We start from the raw sequence: 14,747 nt of genomic DNA, 5'->3' as shown, positions 1-14,747 counted from the left end.
TATATGTGTTTCTTTGTTGTTTAATGCCACACATCAATATTCCACATATATTACGTCGGTCTGTAAATAAATGAGTATATGGGCTAGGCAATCCAGTGATTGATATTATGAACAAAGTTCCACGCCGTCAGAGTACAATGACACGTAGTCCACCAAGTCTGGTTTGGTCGTGTATTATCTGATGTTATCTACGCCCTACCGTATTTCCTCGATTAAACGCCCGGGTGTCTATTCCTTTCAGACACTCTTTACCCCTGGCCTTTAATCAAGGCCCGGCGTTAATAATAACAATTTCAGACTAACTATTCGCTCAGACCCCTGTCAGTGTCGTAGCTCTCTAAAATGCTTCTGTTTTGCGGGGACAATGCGTTGAACACACAGGGCCTACATTAGTCGAAATACAATAGGGTGTGCGTTATGAAACTCGCACTTTTTCATTCACTGCATAAACACTACCCGGCGTTTTTATGGAGCCCAGACGTATCGGTCGAGACCCGGTATTTATCCAGGAAATACGGTATACGGTAATCGCAGCAAAACCCATCCCAATGCATATACTAGCATACACCTATACCAGCTGTACACTGACAAATATAGACTATACAATACGAATTATGATTTATTTAAAATTTCCCGCGTTATGATTTATCACCTCTCCCCCCACTGCGCATGTCTTAAACCTGTTGCCTTTCCTTCCTGTTTACGGGAGTTGTCAGAGTGAGCAACTCCCTCAAAGATGTCCAGCGCCCCTCGACCAACTCGGCCTCCCCCGCCGGTGCCAAAGCCAGGTAAGGTTAGAATGGCCATATCGGCTAGGGCGTTTCTGTTATATGTGAACTTTTCACCCCGAAGAAGCGTAATCACGCTCTAAATATCGAACACCTCGGTGGCTTTAACTTCCTGGTTTTCGATTCCTGAGTTTACGGGTGCACAGTTCATCTGCAGTCATCGAATGTGTTTGGGTGAAATATTTTCACATGTTGCAAATTGATAACTGACTATCACACGACAGGTCTGAAGGAAAAATATAATTTGATGTTTATTTATTTGCCTGCGAATTCACCAATTTGATAGTGTTCACCTGTTGAAATCCAAATATTGAGTGTTCAGTGTCAATCCTAATTATACTACTTGCTTGATAAAGGTGTTAGGATCTACACCGAAACGTCGCACTAATTATAATAAAGAAGTTGTTCATCCATAGAACTTGTCTTTCTTCATCACACCAACTTCTAAATGCCACTGAAAGAAGATAATTATACTACACACTAAAGTTGGGTACAGCTTTGGAAAAGTGTGCACTTACCATACGACAGATAAGATTAATGTAAATAATTTGTATATGGATTTGTGTTTGGTTATTATTGTTGAACATATTACCAAATGGTTCAGCTGATATATTTTGTATTACACCCCATTACTAACCACCTTCAATTCTTGGGATATCATGAGATAGACTATGGTTGTGGCCAGGTTGTTGAGTCACCGGTGTATGGCAGGAGGGTGGGACACGAGGGTAGAGCCCACGTTCCTTATACCTCTGATTGGCTGTAAATCATAAGATGTTTCTAAAATGTATGAATAAGGATTCCAACGGTGTTTTCAAGGGGGCCATCATCTTGGTTTCTCAAACCTGTTGTACGTTTTTATTCATTTGTGAAAAGTTTCAAATTATTTACACAGATGGACACTGTTAAATAAAGCCTGTTGTCTGTGCAAAATACACAGTTGCACAGTGTTAAATAAAGAGTTTTCTCAAATAAAAAATCTTAATTCCTTAAGTTTAGGGGTGGGGGTTAATGGCCCTGCTAGTTTTCCATCCGACAAAATCAAATTACCTTATTTCTCAATGTTTTATTTAGTAACTGAACCAAGCCGATCCTATTTTCACTCATATGCTGTCAGGAGTTGTCATTAAATACATCCAGTCCTTCCACAACAACAGTGGTAAGTCCATCTCGTGCAGTGCGTGATATTTGATGACAGACTTAATCTCTAAAAACCCTACAAATGATTGTCATCACCCCAAAAATATACTTTATTTAATAAATAATAATAATAATAATAATAAAGTCCATTTCTTCAGCGCCATTTCCGTCTACGTAGTCGCTCATAGTGCCTCACACATGGTCGTAGACACATCTAAAGAGATAAGTCTTTAGTTTTGTCTTGAAAGTGTCCAGAGTTTGAGATTGCCTAATTTCCACTGGAAGGGAATTCCAGAGCACAGAGGCAGTGTGAGCAAAAGTTCTGTTGCCGAATGCTTTGAGTGAGACCATAGGGACACTAAACTGGAGTTCATGTGCTGATCTGAGATCTCGTGCTGGGGGGGTGTAGGGTAAGAAGTTCACTCAGATAGGAAGGTGCTGTACTATAGTAGCACTGGTATGCAATGCACACAACTTTGTATTCAATCCTAGATCTTATTGGAAGCCAGTCTAATGATTTTAATAAAGGAGTGACATGTGCACGCTTATTTCGTCTACGGCAGCATTCTGCACACGTTGCAATTTACTACATAGATCCTGTTTGATATTAATAAGCAGACTGTTAGCATAGTCCAACCTGGATAGGATAAGTGATCTCACGAGCTGATGTGCCGCATCGTATGTTAACATTGGTCTTATCTGACTGATAATGTTCTGAAAAAAGGCAGGGCAAAACACGAGAATGAGTGACAAAAGAGACCACTAGACTTGGAAATTCAACATTTTCAGAATTTTTTTCAGAATTCTTTAGGGGGTTAGACGGGTATGTCTCAAATCTTAAGGAATTATGTTTTATATCTGAGATCAAACTTTTGAAGTGGTCCCTAAACACAGGAAATACTATGAATACACAATGTCATTTAGAAAGTGGTCAAATGTAACAACTATTATATTTCGGATAACACTTTCTTTGTAAAAACACATATTCTAGTACTTTTTGGGTTTTTGAGTCCCATCCAGGATTTGAACCCACACTTCCAGGGTGAGGCACCTAATCGCAGCACACAAAGTCAGCGATTTAACCCACTCAGCCACTGTGGCTTCCACAAATTGGCACTGCACCCATGGCCGTAAGCTATGAATAAACAATGCCATTTAGGAAGTGGTCAAGCGGAACAAATGTTATATGTGGGATAACACTTTCATTGTTTATTCATAGCTTATGGCCATGGGTGCCGTGCCAATTTGTGGAAGCCTCAGTGGCTGCCTGGGTTAGATCGCTGACTTTGTGAGCTGCGATTAGGTGCCTCACCCTGGAAGTGTGGATTGAAATCTGTACTTTACTAAGTATCATTTGTTACAGAAAATACATTGTTTTCATCATATTACTGCTTTGCTGTGTATTGTGTCTAGACTAAGAAAACTGAATGAGCCCTTCGTGCATAAACTTTGTGCGAACCATCCCGTGGCCTGATATTGAAGCAATGAATAGAGCAGAGGCCTTCAATGCTGGGCACATGTTGCATGAGATACATTATGAGTTGTAGCAGGATCTCGAGGGGTGCGTGGGGTTTTATGCATCCCGCGTTAGGTTTACACCAAGAGCTGGAGGTGAACTTCATGTGTCCTGCGTTAGGTTTACACCAAGAGCTGGAGGCGAACTTCATGTGTCCTGCGTTAGGTTTACACCAAGAGCTGGAGGCGAACTTCATGTGTCCTGCGTTAGGTTTACACCAAGAGCTGGAGGCGAACTTCATGTGTCCTGCGTTAGGTTTACACCAAGAGCCAGAGGTGAGCTTCATGTGTCCTGCGTTAGGTTTACACCAAGAGCCAGAGGTGAACTTCATGTGTCCTACGTTAGGTTTACACTAAGAGCTGGAGGCGAACTTCATGTGTCCTACGTTATGTTTACACCAAGAGCTGGAGGTGAGCTTCATGTGTCCTGTGTTAGGTTTACACCAAGAGCTGGAGGTGAACTTCATGTGTCCTGCATTAGGTTTACACCAAGAGCCGGAGGTGAACTTCATGTGTCCTGCGATAGGTTTACACCAAGAGCTGGAGGTGAGCTTCATGTATCCTACGTCAAGTTTACACCAAGAGCTGGAGGTGAGCTTCATGTGTCCTGCGTTAGGTTTACACCAAGAGCTGGAGGTGAACTTCATGTGTCCTGCGTTAGGTTTACACCAAGAGCCAGAGGTGAGCTTCATGTGTCCTGCGTTAGGTTTACACCAAGAGCTGGAGGCGAACTTCATGTGTCCTGCGTTAGGTTTACACCAAGAGCTGGAGGTGAGCTTCATGTGTCCTGCGTTAGGTTTACACCAAGAGCTGGAGGCGAACTTCATGTGTCCTGCGTTAGGTTTACACCAAGAGCCAGAGGTGAGCTTCATGTGTCCTGCGTCAAGTTTACACCAAGAGCCAGAGGTGAACTTCATGTGTCCTACGTTAGGTTTACACCAAGAGCTGGAGGCGAACTTTATGTGTCCTACGTTAGGTTTACACCAAGAGCTGGAGGTGAGCTTCTTGTGTCCTACGTCAAGTTTACACCAAGAGCTGGAGGTGAGCTTCATGTGTCCTGCGTTAGGTTTACACCAAGAGCCAGAGGTGAGCTTCATGTGTCCTGCGTTAGGTTTACACCAAGAGCTGGAGGTGAGATTCATGTGTCCTGCGTTAGGTTTACACCAAGAGCTGGAGGTGAACTTCATGTGTCCTGCGTTAGGTTTACACCAAGAGCTGGAGGTGAGCTTCATGTGTCCTACGTTAGGTTTACACCAAGAGCCAAAGGTGAGCTTCATGTGTCCTGTGTTAGGTTTACACCAAGAGCTGGAGGTTAACTTCATGTGTCCTACGATAGGTTTACACCAAGAGCTGGAGGCGAACTTCATGTGTCCTGCGTAAGGTTTACACCAAGAGCTGGAGGTGAGCTTCATGTGTCCTGCGTTAGGTTTACACCAAGAGCTGGAGGCGAACTTCATGTGTCTTGCGTTAGGTTTACACCAAGAGCCAAAGGTGAACTTCATGTGTCCTGCGTCAAGTTTACACCAAGAGCTGGAGGTGAGCTTCATGTGTCCTGCGTTAGGTTTAAACCAAGAGCTGGAGGCGAACTTCATGTGTCTTGCGTTAGGTTTACACCAAGAGCTAGAGGTGAGCTTCATGTGTCCTGCGTCAAGTTTACACCAAGAGCCAAAGGTGAGCTTCATGTGTCCTGCGTTAGGTTTACACCAAGAGCTGGAGGTGAACTTCATGTGTCCTACGTCAAGTTTACACCAAGAGCTGGAGGTGAGCTTCATGTGTCCTGCGTCAAGTTTACACCAAGAGCCAAAGGTGAGCTTCATGTGTCCTGCGTTAGGTTTACACCAAGAGCTGGAGGTGAGCTGTATGTGTCCTGCGTTAGGTTTACACCAAGAGCTGGAGGTTAACTTCATGTGTTCTGCGTTAGGTTTACACCAAGAGCTGGAGGTGAGCTTCATGTGTCCTGCGTTAGGTTTACACCAAGAGCTGGAGGTGAACTTCATGTGTCCTACGTTAGGTTTACACCAAGAGCCAAAGGTGAGCTTCATGTGTCCTGTGTTAGGTTTACACCAAGAGCTGGAGGTGAGCTTCATGTGTCCTACGTTAGGTTTACACCAAGAGCTGGAGGTGAGCTTCATGTGTCCTGCATTACGTTTACACCAAGAGCGGGAGGTGAACTTCATGTGTCCTACGTTAGGTTTACACCAAGAGCTGGAGGTGAACTTCATGTGTCCTACGTTAGGTTTACACCAAGAGCCAGAGGTGAGTGGTATAAAACCTAATGAGGGACGCACAAAACCCCATGTACCCCTCGTGATCCTGCTACAACTTATCTTACTGACATGTTTTAATGTGACATTGTAAAACAATTCAAATAAATTCCAAATTGATAGAAAACAGCTGCTTGAATGAGTTGCGGTTAGCTTGCACTATGTCACGTGACATCCATTGGCTGGAAAAATCGTGTGGCCTTTTACTTTGGAGCGGGGTATAAAGGATTTATTCTGTCTCTCAGGAATGCATGTGCAGCCTGTAGTGCTGGGGCGGGTTATACTGGTATAGGAGATTTATTCCCCTGCTGAGAAATTTATTACCATCCAAGGCGGGCTACACAATTTTATCAAGATCACATGGACCAATCAGATCTCATCATTCTGACATGGAGATATGATAATGCCATTTGTCCAATGTAAGCTGAGCTGTCATTGGTCTGAATATGGTACTTGTTGGTTTCAACCTTGATTCACTGGTTAAAAATAGCAAGTACACAGCAAGTCGTGTGGATTCATGGGTGATGGAGGAATGTAGTGTACACCAAACCTGAGAAGCATTGATGATAACATAGAACATGCAGGATACATGCCTGAGTTCTGTCATCACTTTTAAAGTGAAGAATTTAGCCATCAAGCCAAAACGTATTGCTACAGGCATTTAAGGAAAGCTAACAACCACAGCTTGAATCAGGAGTATGTTGTAGTGATTTGATACCTTTGTTTTTATGATGTTTCAGGTCAGGTTAAAGTTGTTCGTGCAATGTACAGATATGATGCACAACAGGTTGGTATGATACAGCATTATGAGACTGGACCCAGCCTCCCACCATAGTATGTCTGGGGAGCTCCACTTGACCTGTTATACAACTGAGGATGTATAAAATGTTATGAAGTAAGACAATGCAATGTACAGATATGATGCACAACAGGTTGGTATGATACAGCATTATGAGACTGGACCCAGCCTCCCACCATAGTATGTCTGGGGAGCTCCACTTGACCTGTTATACAACTGAGGATTTGTAAATGTTATGAAGTAAGACAATGCAATGTACAGATATGATGCACAACAGGTTGGTATGATACAGCATTATGAGACTGGACCCATAGTATGTCTGGGGAGCTCCACTTGACCTGTTATACAACTGAGGATTTGTTAAATGTTATGAAGTAAGACAGTTGGTAGGAGAAGTGTTGTTTCGTCATGAATTGTTTGATAGGCATTACATAGAAGTTGACGGATGACAAAGTGGACACAATTTAAGGATAACAACTACTTTAATACTGTAAAGGCGACGTTTCGGTATAGATCCTTATACCATTATATAACGGTATAAGGATCTTTTCGGAAAAGTCGCCTTTCAGTATTAATGAAGTTGTTATCCATAAATTGTGTGTACTTTGTTTCGTCATGCTCATCCTCATATTGTTATATGCTATGCAAGCTTTCCTTCACCTCACTGGATCTATAAACAGAAACATCCGAGCACATGTACAGGTAATTGACACCTCTGAGGTGAATGTCAGATGAGCCGGGTTAGAATTGGTCTTCAACCTATGCTTGTCTAACGGAATCAGGTGGTCAGACTCGCTGATTTGGTTAATGAATCTTGTAATCGTTGGATTGTCTTGCCCAGACTCAATTATTTACAGACGGCCATCATATAGCTGAAGGCAGTGATAAGCAACAAACAAAAAAAAACAACTATATATCCAACAAAGTATGAAAGGGACATGCATTTCGCTGCAGAATGATGAACTCACGTTTGATGAGGGAGACTTGCTGTACATCCTTGACAAGACGGACACCAGTTGGTGGAAGGCCAAGTGTGGAAGCAAGGTTGGACTCATACCAAGCAACTATGGTCAGTTCCTTAAAATGTATATTTAAAATGTTGATGTGTTGTACAATCTGTCTGACAATATACTGGTACATCGCCAGCTGCAAACACTGCATCAGTAGTATTTGAAGATGAACAAATGATAACAATAAGGAAAAAAATTGAATTTGTGCTTCTATTTAAGCCCAGGGGCAGTCGGGTAGCCTAGTGGTTAAAGCGTTCGCTCGTCACGCCGAAGCCCTGGGTTCGATTTCCGACATGGGTACAATGTGTGAGGCCCATTTCTGGTGTCCCCCGCCGTGATATTGCTGGAATATTGCTAAAAGCGGAGTAAAACCATACTCACTCACTCACTCTATTTAAGCCCATTCAAAAATTGGTAAGGTCTGATTATCGTTTCCCTTGTTTTCTTTTAAAAATGGCTCTTTGCAGGATGTCAGAAAATGCCTGCTTTCAAATGAAGATACTGACCGTTTATCTATACTGAAGCACATCAGAGTTATGCCAGTGACATAAAATATGGATAATACCAAGTGGAAACACACATATTTCTCTTAAGGCCGAAGTGTACATTTTCAACTACTTGACCGTCATGCAGTGATGCTTCCTGCATAATGTGACTCGTAAAGACCTGGGGCCAATTGCACAAAACGATCTTAGCGCTAAGACTATTGTAAGCCTATGTTAAAGTATGAGAGTTACGATCATCTTAGCGCTAAGATCGCTTTGTGCAAGTGGGTCCTGGTCAGTCTAGGTATTCATCTATTGCCCCACTGCTTTCCTCAGTTGAAGATAACACAGAGTCTATAGATCACCCTCTCCATGAGGCCGCCAAGCGAGGGAACATTGACTTCATGGTCGAGTGTATTGGTAATAGGGTAAGTGTTCCTAATTTCATATGTTTGTTTCCAAAATTGAATTTAGAATGTAAAACAAGTCAATTGTATTATGGAAATTCATTGTACTCTGGCCAGGCCACTACTAATCATTCAGGTTGGATTGGTCATTGGGGCAAGTGGTATGCCAACATGTAAAAAGAACATTTAGAAATTTGTCACATTGAGTTGAGTTTAATTTCCTTGGAATAAAACGAAAAGTACGTTTTTCATGGGTTTGAAACCCAGAAACACCCTGAATGATCATGTTTCTTGGTTTGTCAGCACCATAGCCAATCTCCTGTGAACCTCCCCCTGGCCACTTGATGTTAAGGGTTATATGAGATTATTATCCCCCACCAAGTACTGTACTTCTGTCCTTCCGCCTGTCCGTCCGTCCCTCACGTTTCATTTCTGGAGCAGAACTCACGAACCGTGAGAGATATCTTAACCAAACTTGGCACATAGATAGGTCTAGTGGTAAACTGGTGCCTTTTGATACTTTGAGATTTTTTTAAAATTTATTTTTTCGAGATTTCATACCAAAAACTTGGAGACTGTAAATGGCAGTAGTACTCGTTTCGGGCGTAGGTCTTGAAAACCAAACAATATTTCTTGCCTTGCGCACAACCCGCCATGTCATATTGGTGGGGGATACGAGTATTTCATGCTTGCTTTCTGTGGTAGGTGTCTGTGAACAGCTTGGACAAGGCTGGATCAACACCCCTACACTGGGCGGCCCATGGGGGACACATACCTTGTTTAGAGAATCTGCTCTCTGCCGGCAGCTGCCAAGTCAATGTGCAGGTAGGTGCTTGGAGAGGTACATGGGTGTTGTTTGAAGGTTGTTCCCTGTTGTTTCAATGATGTTGTTTAACTTATGTTTGACTATTTTGCAGGCAAATGTCATTTTATGCTATTCTGGCGAAGTGTTATTTTGTGATAATGTTGTTTTGTCAACTTGACTTATGACTCTGAAACAATGGTGGTCAAACCATTTTGTTAAAGTGTTCTGATCTCTGATCTCTTTTAGGCTGAAAAACGATTTGACTTAAAAAAATGTAAGCATATAAAACAAGGATAAGTAAGCTGAAACTACATGTAAAATACTTGAAGTTTATTGGTGAATGGCGTCTTGATAGTTTTTTGGTACAGTGGTATACAACTGGAAAACATATATCTACCATCATAGCAACAGACATTTACCTGATCTCTGTAATCTATGCAATATAAACTCCTTACAGACAAATGTGTATGTTAATATTGATTTTAGATGCACATGATGCATTGCTCAACTGGCAGTGTGACAAGAAACACTTCACATCTCAATCATCATTTGTTTTCAAATTGTGGTCAATGATAAACATGACGGAAAGATCAATTGACGGTACCGGGTTGGCTTAACCTTTGGCTTGTCACTATCGCCTCAGGGTACACAGCCTCATAGATGGTACGAGGTACACAGCCTCATAGATGGTACAAGGTACAAAGCCTCCTAGATGGTACACGGTACACAGCCTCATAGATGGTACAAGGTACATAGTCTCATAGATGGTACAAGGTACAAAGCCTCCTAGATGGTACAAGGTACACAGCCTCATAGATGGTACGAGGTACACAGCCTCATAGATGGTACAAGGTACACAGCCTCATAGATGGTACGAGGTACACAGCCTCATAGATGGTACAAGGTACACAGCCTCATAGATGGTACAGGGTACACAGCCTCATAGATGGTACAAGGTACACAGCCTCATAGATGGTACGAGGTACATAGTCTCATAGATGGTACAAGGTACAAAGCCTCCTAGATGGTACAAGGTACACAGCCTCATAGATGGTACAAGGTACATGGCCTCATAGATGGTACGAGTTACACAGCCTCATAGATGGTACAAGGTACACAGCCTCATAGATGGTACGAGGTACACAGCCTCATAGATGTTACGAGGTACACAGCCTCATAGATGGTACAAGGTACACAGCCTCATAGATGGTACGAGGTACACAGCCTCATAGATGGTACAAGGTACACAGCCTCATAGATGGTACAAGGTACACGGTCTCACAGAGGGTACATCAAGCTGTGTTCTGGGTACAGGGTACATCAAGCCATATTCCCTGTATGATATGTCTATGAGTAGTAATGAATGTTAATAACTGAGAGAATATATATATTAAAAAATGAATGTGTATTTCTATTCAGAACAAGCTGGGAGACACACCACTTCATTCTGCAGCATGGAAGAACCACTCAGAGGCTGTCAAGATGTTGTTAGCTAAAGGTAGGGAATAAACTGTCAAGATGTTGTTAGATAAAGGTAGGGAATAAACTGTCAAGATGTTGTCAGAAAAAGGTAGGGAATTAGCTGTCAAGATGTTGTCAGAAAAAGGTAGGGAATTAGCTGTCAAGATGTTGTCAGATAAAGATAGGGAATAAACTGTCAAGATATTGTTAGCTAAAGGTAGGGAATATTGTTAAGATATTAGCTAAAGGTAGGGAATATTGTCAAGATATTGTTTGATAAAGATAGGGAATATCGTTAAGATGTTGTTAGCTAAAGGTAGGGAATATTGTTAAGATATTAGCTAAAGGTAGGGAATATTGTCAAGATATTGTTTGATAAAGATAGGGAATATCGTTAGGATGTTATTAGCTAAAGATAGGGAATATCGTTAAGATGTTGTTAGCTAAAGGTAGGGAACATTGTCAAGATATTGTTAGATAAAGATAAGGAATATCGTTAAGCTGTTGTTAGCTAAAGGTAGGGAATATTGTTATGATGTTGTTAGCTAAAGGTAGGGAACATTGTCAAGGTATTGCTAGCTAAAGATAGGGAATATCGTTAAGATGTTGTTAGCTAAAGGTAGGGAATATTGTTATGATGTCGTTAGCTAAAGGTAGGGAACATTGTCAAGATATTGTTTGATAAAGATAAGGAATATCGTTAAGATGTTGTTAGCTAAAGGTAGGGAATATTATCAAGATATTGTTAGCTAAAGGTAGGGAATATTGTTAAGATATTAGCTAAAGGTAGGGAACATTGTCAAGATATTGTTTGATAAAGATAGGGAATATCGTTCAGATGTTGTTAGCTAAAGATAGGGAATATCGTTAAGATGTTGTTAGCTAACGGTAGGGAACATTCTCAAGATATTGTTAGATACAGATAAGGAATATCGTTAAGCTGTTGTTAGCTAAAGGTAGGGAATATTGTTATGATGTAGATAGCTAAAGGTAGGGAACATTGTCAAGATGTTGATGGCTAAAAGTAGGGAATATTGTTAAGATGTTAACTGAAGGTAGGGAATATTGTCAAGACATTGTTAGATAAAGATAGGGAATATTGTTAAGGTAATATCTAAAGGTAGAGAATATTGTCAAGATAATGTAAGAAAAGGTAGGGAATATTGTTTAGATGTTGTTAGCTTTAGGTAGGGAATAAGCTGACATGATGTTGTCAGAAAAAGGTTGGAAATATTGTTAAGATGTTGGTAGCTAAAGGTAGGGAATATTGTTAAGATATTAGCTAAACGTAGGGAATATTGTTAAGATATTAGCTAAAGGTAGGGAATATTGTCAAGATATTGTTAGAAAAGGTAGAGAATATTGTTCAGATGGTGATAGCTGAAGGTAGGGAATATTGTCGAGATATTGTTAGATAAAGGTAGAGAACATTGTTTTGATGTTGTTAGCTAAAGGTAGGGAATAAGCTGTCAAGATGTTGTAAGATAAAGGTGGGGAATAAACTGTCAATATTTTGTTTGATAAAGGCTGGAAATAAGCTGTCAGTATGTTGTTAGATAAAGGCTGGGAAGGGTAATATTGTTAGGTGGAGATAGTAGATATGGGGATAAGCTTTAAGACATAAAGCTTTTCATTTTACATTTCCCACGGTCACTTGTGAATTGCCTGTGTAGGAGGGTGTGGAGTCATCCCACTGATGACATCCTTACCTTATCAGCTTCCTGAAGGTGTTAACCTCTTTGGTCATGTGGATAAGGTGTCCGACCTCGGATAAGAAGGTCCGTGGTTCGAATCCCATCACGGGACTCAAAAATGTTATGGCCGCTATGCTTGGTTAACCTTAAAGTTCTCAAACAGAGAGAGCACCTGCCACATTTCACTCATTATCCATAGTAACACTACATTCATCATAAGTCCTGCACAGTTGTGTGCCCACCTTACAACCCTGCAAGTAGAGACTGTATCACTGACATTGGCTGTTGCTGCAGGTGCAAGAGCAGACATCCCCAACAACGAGAGGAAGCTACCATTTGACCTTGCTAAGGATCCCGCAACAGCAGCAATGTTAAAAGAAGCAAGTGAGTTGATGTTTCAATTCTGTCTGTGTCTGTCTGTCTGTCTGTCTGTCTGTGTCTGTGTCTGTGCCTACGCTATATGGTGCTAGCCCACTGAACTATGAGCTCACCAAATCTTTGTTCTGCCTCCTTAATGCTGAGTGCCAGGCAGGGTAGTCATAGACCTTCCTCATACAGATTCTCTATCAGCTAAACCATGGAGGCGGTCTATGTACAAGTGCAGGTTAAGATGAAGTACCTACCTGTGAGTAAGATCGTTTAACACCACTACAACAGAGTTTCTGCACCATCTTTGGGTGAGAGATAATGTAGGTCGTAGATGTCTCCTGCTTCACATCTTCCTGAGGAAAGGGAATTAACTGACTGGAAAAGTCCAGTTTCCACCCTAACAGAACTAGGCTGGAATTGACAGGCTTTATCGTAGCGACACCTGTGGCTATTATGATTTATGTCCCTTCTGTGTCCTTCTTACTGACCAATCAGATTCAGTCTCTCATATCACTTGCATTTGTTTCAAACAAAATGGCGACGCCCAGTCAAGACGATCTGATCGACAATCAAGATCTATCTTGTAATGAAAGGGGTCTTACTCTGTGAGCACGTGATTAAAAACATGAAAAGATTTGCAAATATCTGTTGACGCCCAGTTGGCGGTACACATGCTTTGCAAATCCTGAAGTCAACCGAACACTGCACATTGAAATCTATGTTGTTTACGAACAGGAAGTCTAGTTCAATAAGCGATTTTGATTTTGCATAGACTCATTAGTCGAGACAAAATGTAACCCCGGAATTCCAACCTAGTTTGGCAAGGGTGGAAACTGGACTTAGAGTCAGTTAACTCCCTTACCTCGGGAAGATGACTGCCTAAGTGAAACCCACAAGCCTGGGCAGGATCACTGTCAGGGTGACTGTGACTTTCTGCAATGTCACATGAGCTCATGTAGGTAAACGATCAGAAACCAGCTGGTCCTCATGCAATTACTTGGAGCAAATGGGGCAGTGATGTACACTACTCAAAGGAAGTTAAGAACACCCCATTCTTTCGCATCACTGTGGTTAATCTTTCATGCCAAGGATTGGATGTTCCTAAACTTCTTTTGAGTAGTATAGTTAGGTTTTGTGAAAATATGCTACCAGGGAGTGAGAATGTTTCGCAGACATGATGTGCCTGGAGACCAAGACAAGCTTGTTTGGCGTTGATGTTGTCTGATTGTTGTCATTGTTGTTGTTGCAGTGGGATCAACATCATCTCGATACCTCGAGGGTTATGGAGACGAGGAGGATTCAGACTGAAGGGGAGAGGTGTGTCATGTGATCAGATGGAGGAGACGAGGTGTATCATGTGACCACATTAAGGAGAAGAGGTGTGCCATGTGACCACATTGAGGCTGCGATGTGTGTCATGTGACGAGATTGAGGAGGCGAGGTGTGTCATGTGACCACATTGATTTTGCGATGTGTGTCATGTGACCAGTCATATCATTGTACACAGACAGTTACAAGTCAATGCATTTCCTTCAAACAAGATTATTGTTATTAAATATGTTCTTGTTATGTTTGTGTTTCAGTATTGGTTAGACTTGGGAGGAGGGGAGGGTGGGAGGGAAGGGGTGACAAGATTGGGTTGGGGGTGAGTTTAGGGAAGAGTGGTGGGGGAATGATTTGATTCTGGGTGATCATGATCAAGATGGAGCTGGGTGAGTGGAGAAGTATTGGATCTGTCGGGCTTGGGGGTTGAATTGGGTTTGGGGATGGGAAATGGGACTGAATGGGTTGAAAATGTAAACGGTTTGGTGTGACTTGTGATAGGGATGACCATGTTTCATTACGGATCATGATCACCGTGACACAAACCTTTTGCAAAAGTTCTAATTGTATTATATTGAATATTTTGTGGTGTTCAAATATGACGATATGAAGTGCTGCTTGAATGAGATGTTTATTGGTTGTACTCTGTACAATCAGGTATGGTAATAGTGACGATGTACATCAAGG

The 14,747-nt window shown here is 41.7% G+C and overlaps 1 protein-coding gene across 1 annotated transcript; it reads left to right on the top strand.

Moving 5' to 3' along the window:
• The first annotated feature begins 691 nt into the window (after positions 1-691).
• LOC139469872 (osteoclast-stimulating factor 1-like) lies at positions 692-14,336 on the top strand. The gene is made up of 8 exons (XM_071252190.1): positions 692-788; positions 6,448-6,494; positions 7,461-7,575; positions 8,338-8,429; positions 9,114-9,233; positions 10,633-10,711; positions 12,663-12,752; positions 13,987-14,336. The coding sequence occupies exons 1-8, from the start codon at positions 737-739 to the stop codon at positions 14,043-14,045; spliced, it is 654 nt and encodes a 217-aa protein (XP_071108291.1). The 5' UTR covers positions 692-736; the 3' UTR covers positions 14,046-14,336.
• Positions 14,337-14,747: the final 411 nt, after the last annotated feature.

This window comes from Haliotis cracherodii, unplaced genomic scaffold (assembly GCF_022045235.1).
Source record: "Haliotis cracherodii isolate W230 unplaced genomic scaffold, xgHalCrac1.p SCAF_1, whole genome shotgun sequence".
NCBI classification, from domain to species: domain Eukaryota; kingdom Metazoa; phylum Mollusca; class Gastropoda; order Lepetellida; family Haliotidae; genus Haliotis; species Haliotis cracherodii.
This window is presented reverse-complemented; position numbering and strand designations above follow the sequence as displayed.

Excerpts from the sequence above, each read along its gene's own strand:
- LOC139469872 (XM_071252190.1), top strand. The coding sequence starts at position 737 with ATGTCCAGCGCCCCTCGACCAACTCGGCCTCCCCCGCCGGTGCCAAAG. Across the intron at positions 6,495-7,460 it reads ACAGATATGATGCACAACAG|AATGATGAACTCACGTTTGA; the intron begins GTTGGTATGATA and ends ATTTCGCTGCAG. Across the intron at positions 10,712-12,662 it reads CAAGATGTTGTTAGCTAAAG|GTGCAAGAGCAGACATCCCC; the intron begins GTAGGGAATAAA and ends CTGTTGCTGCAG.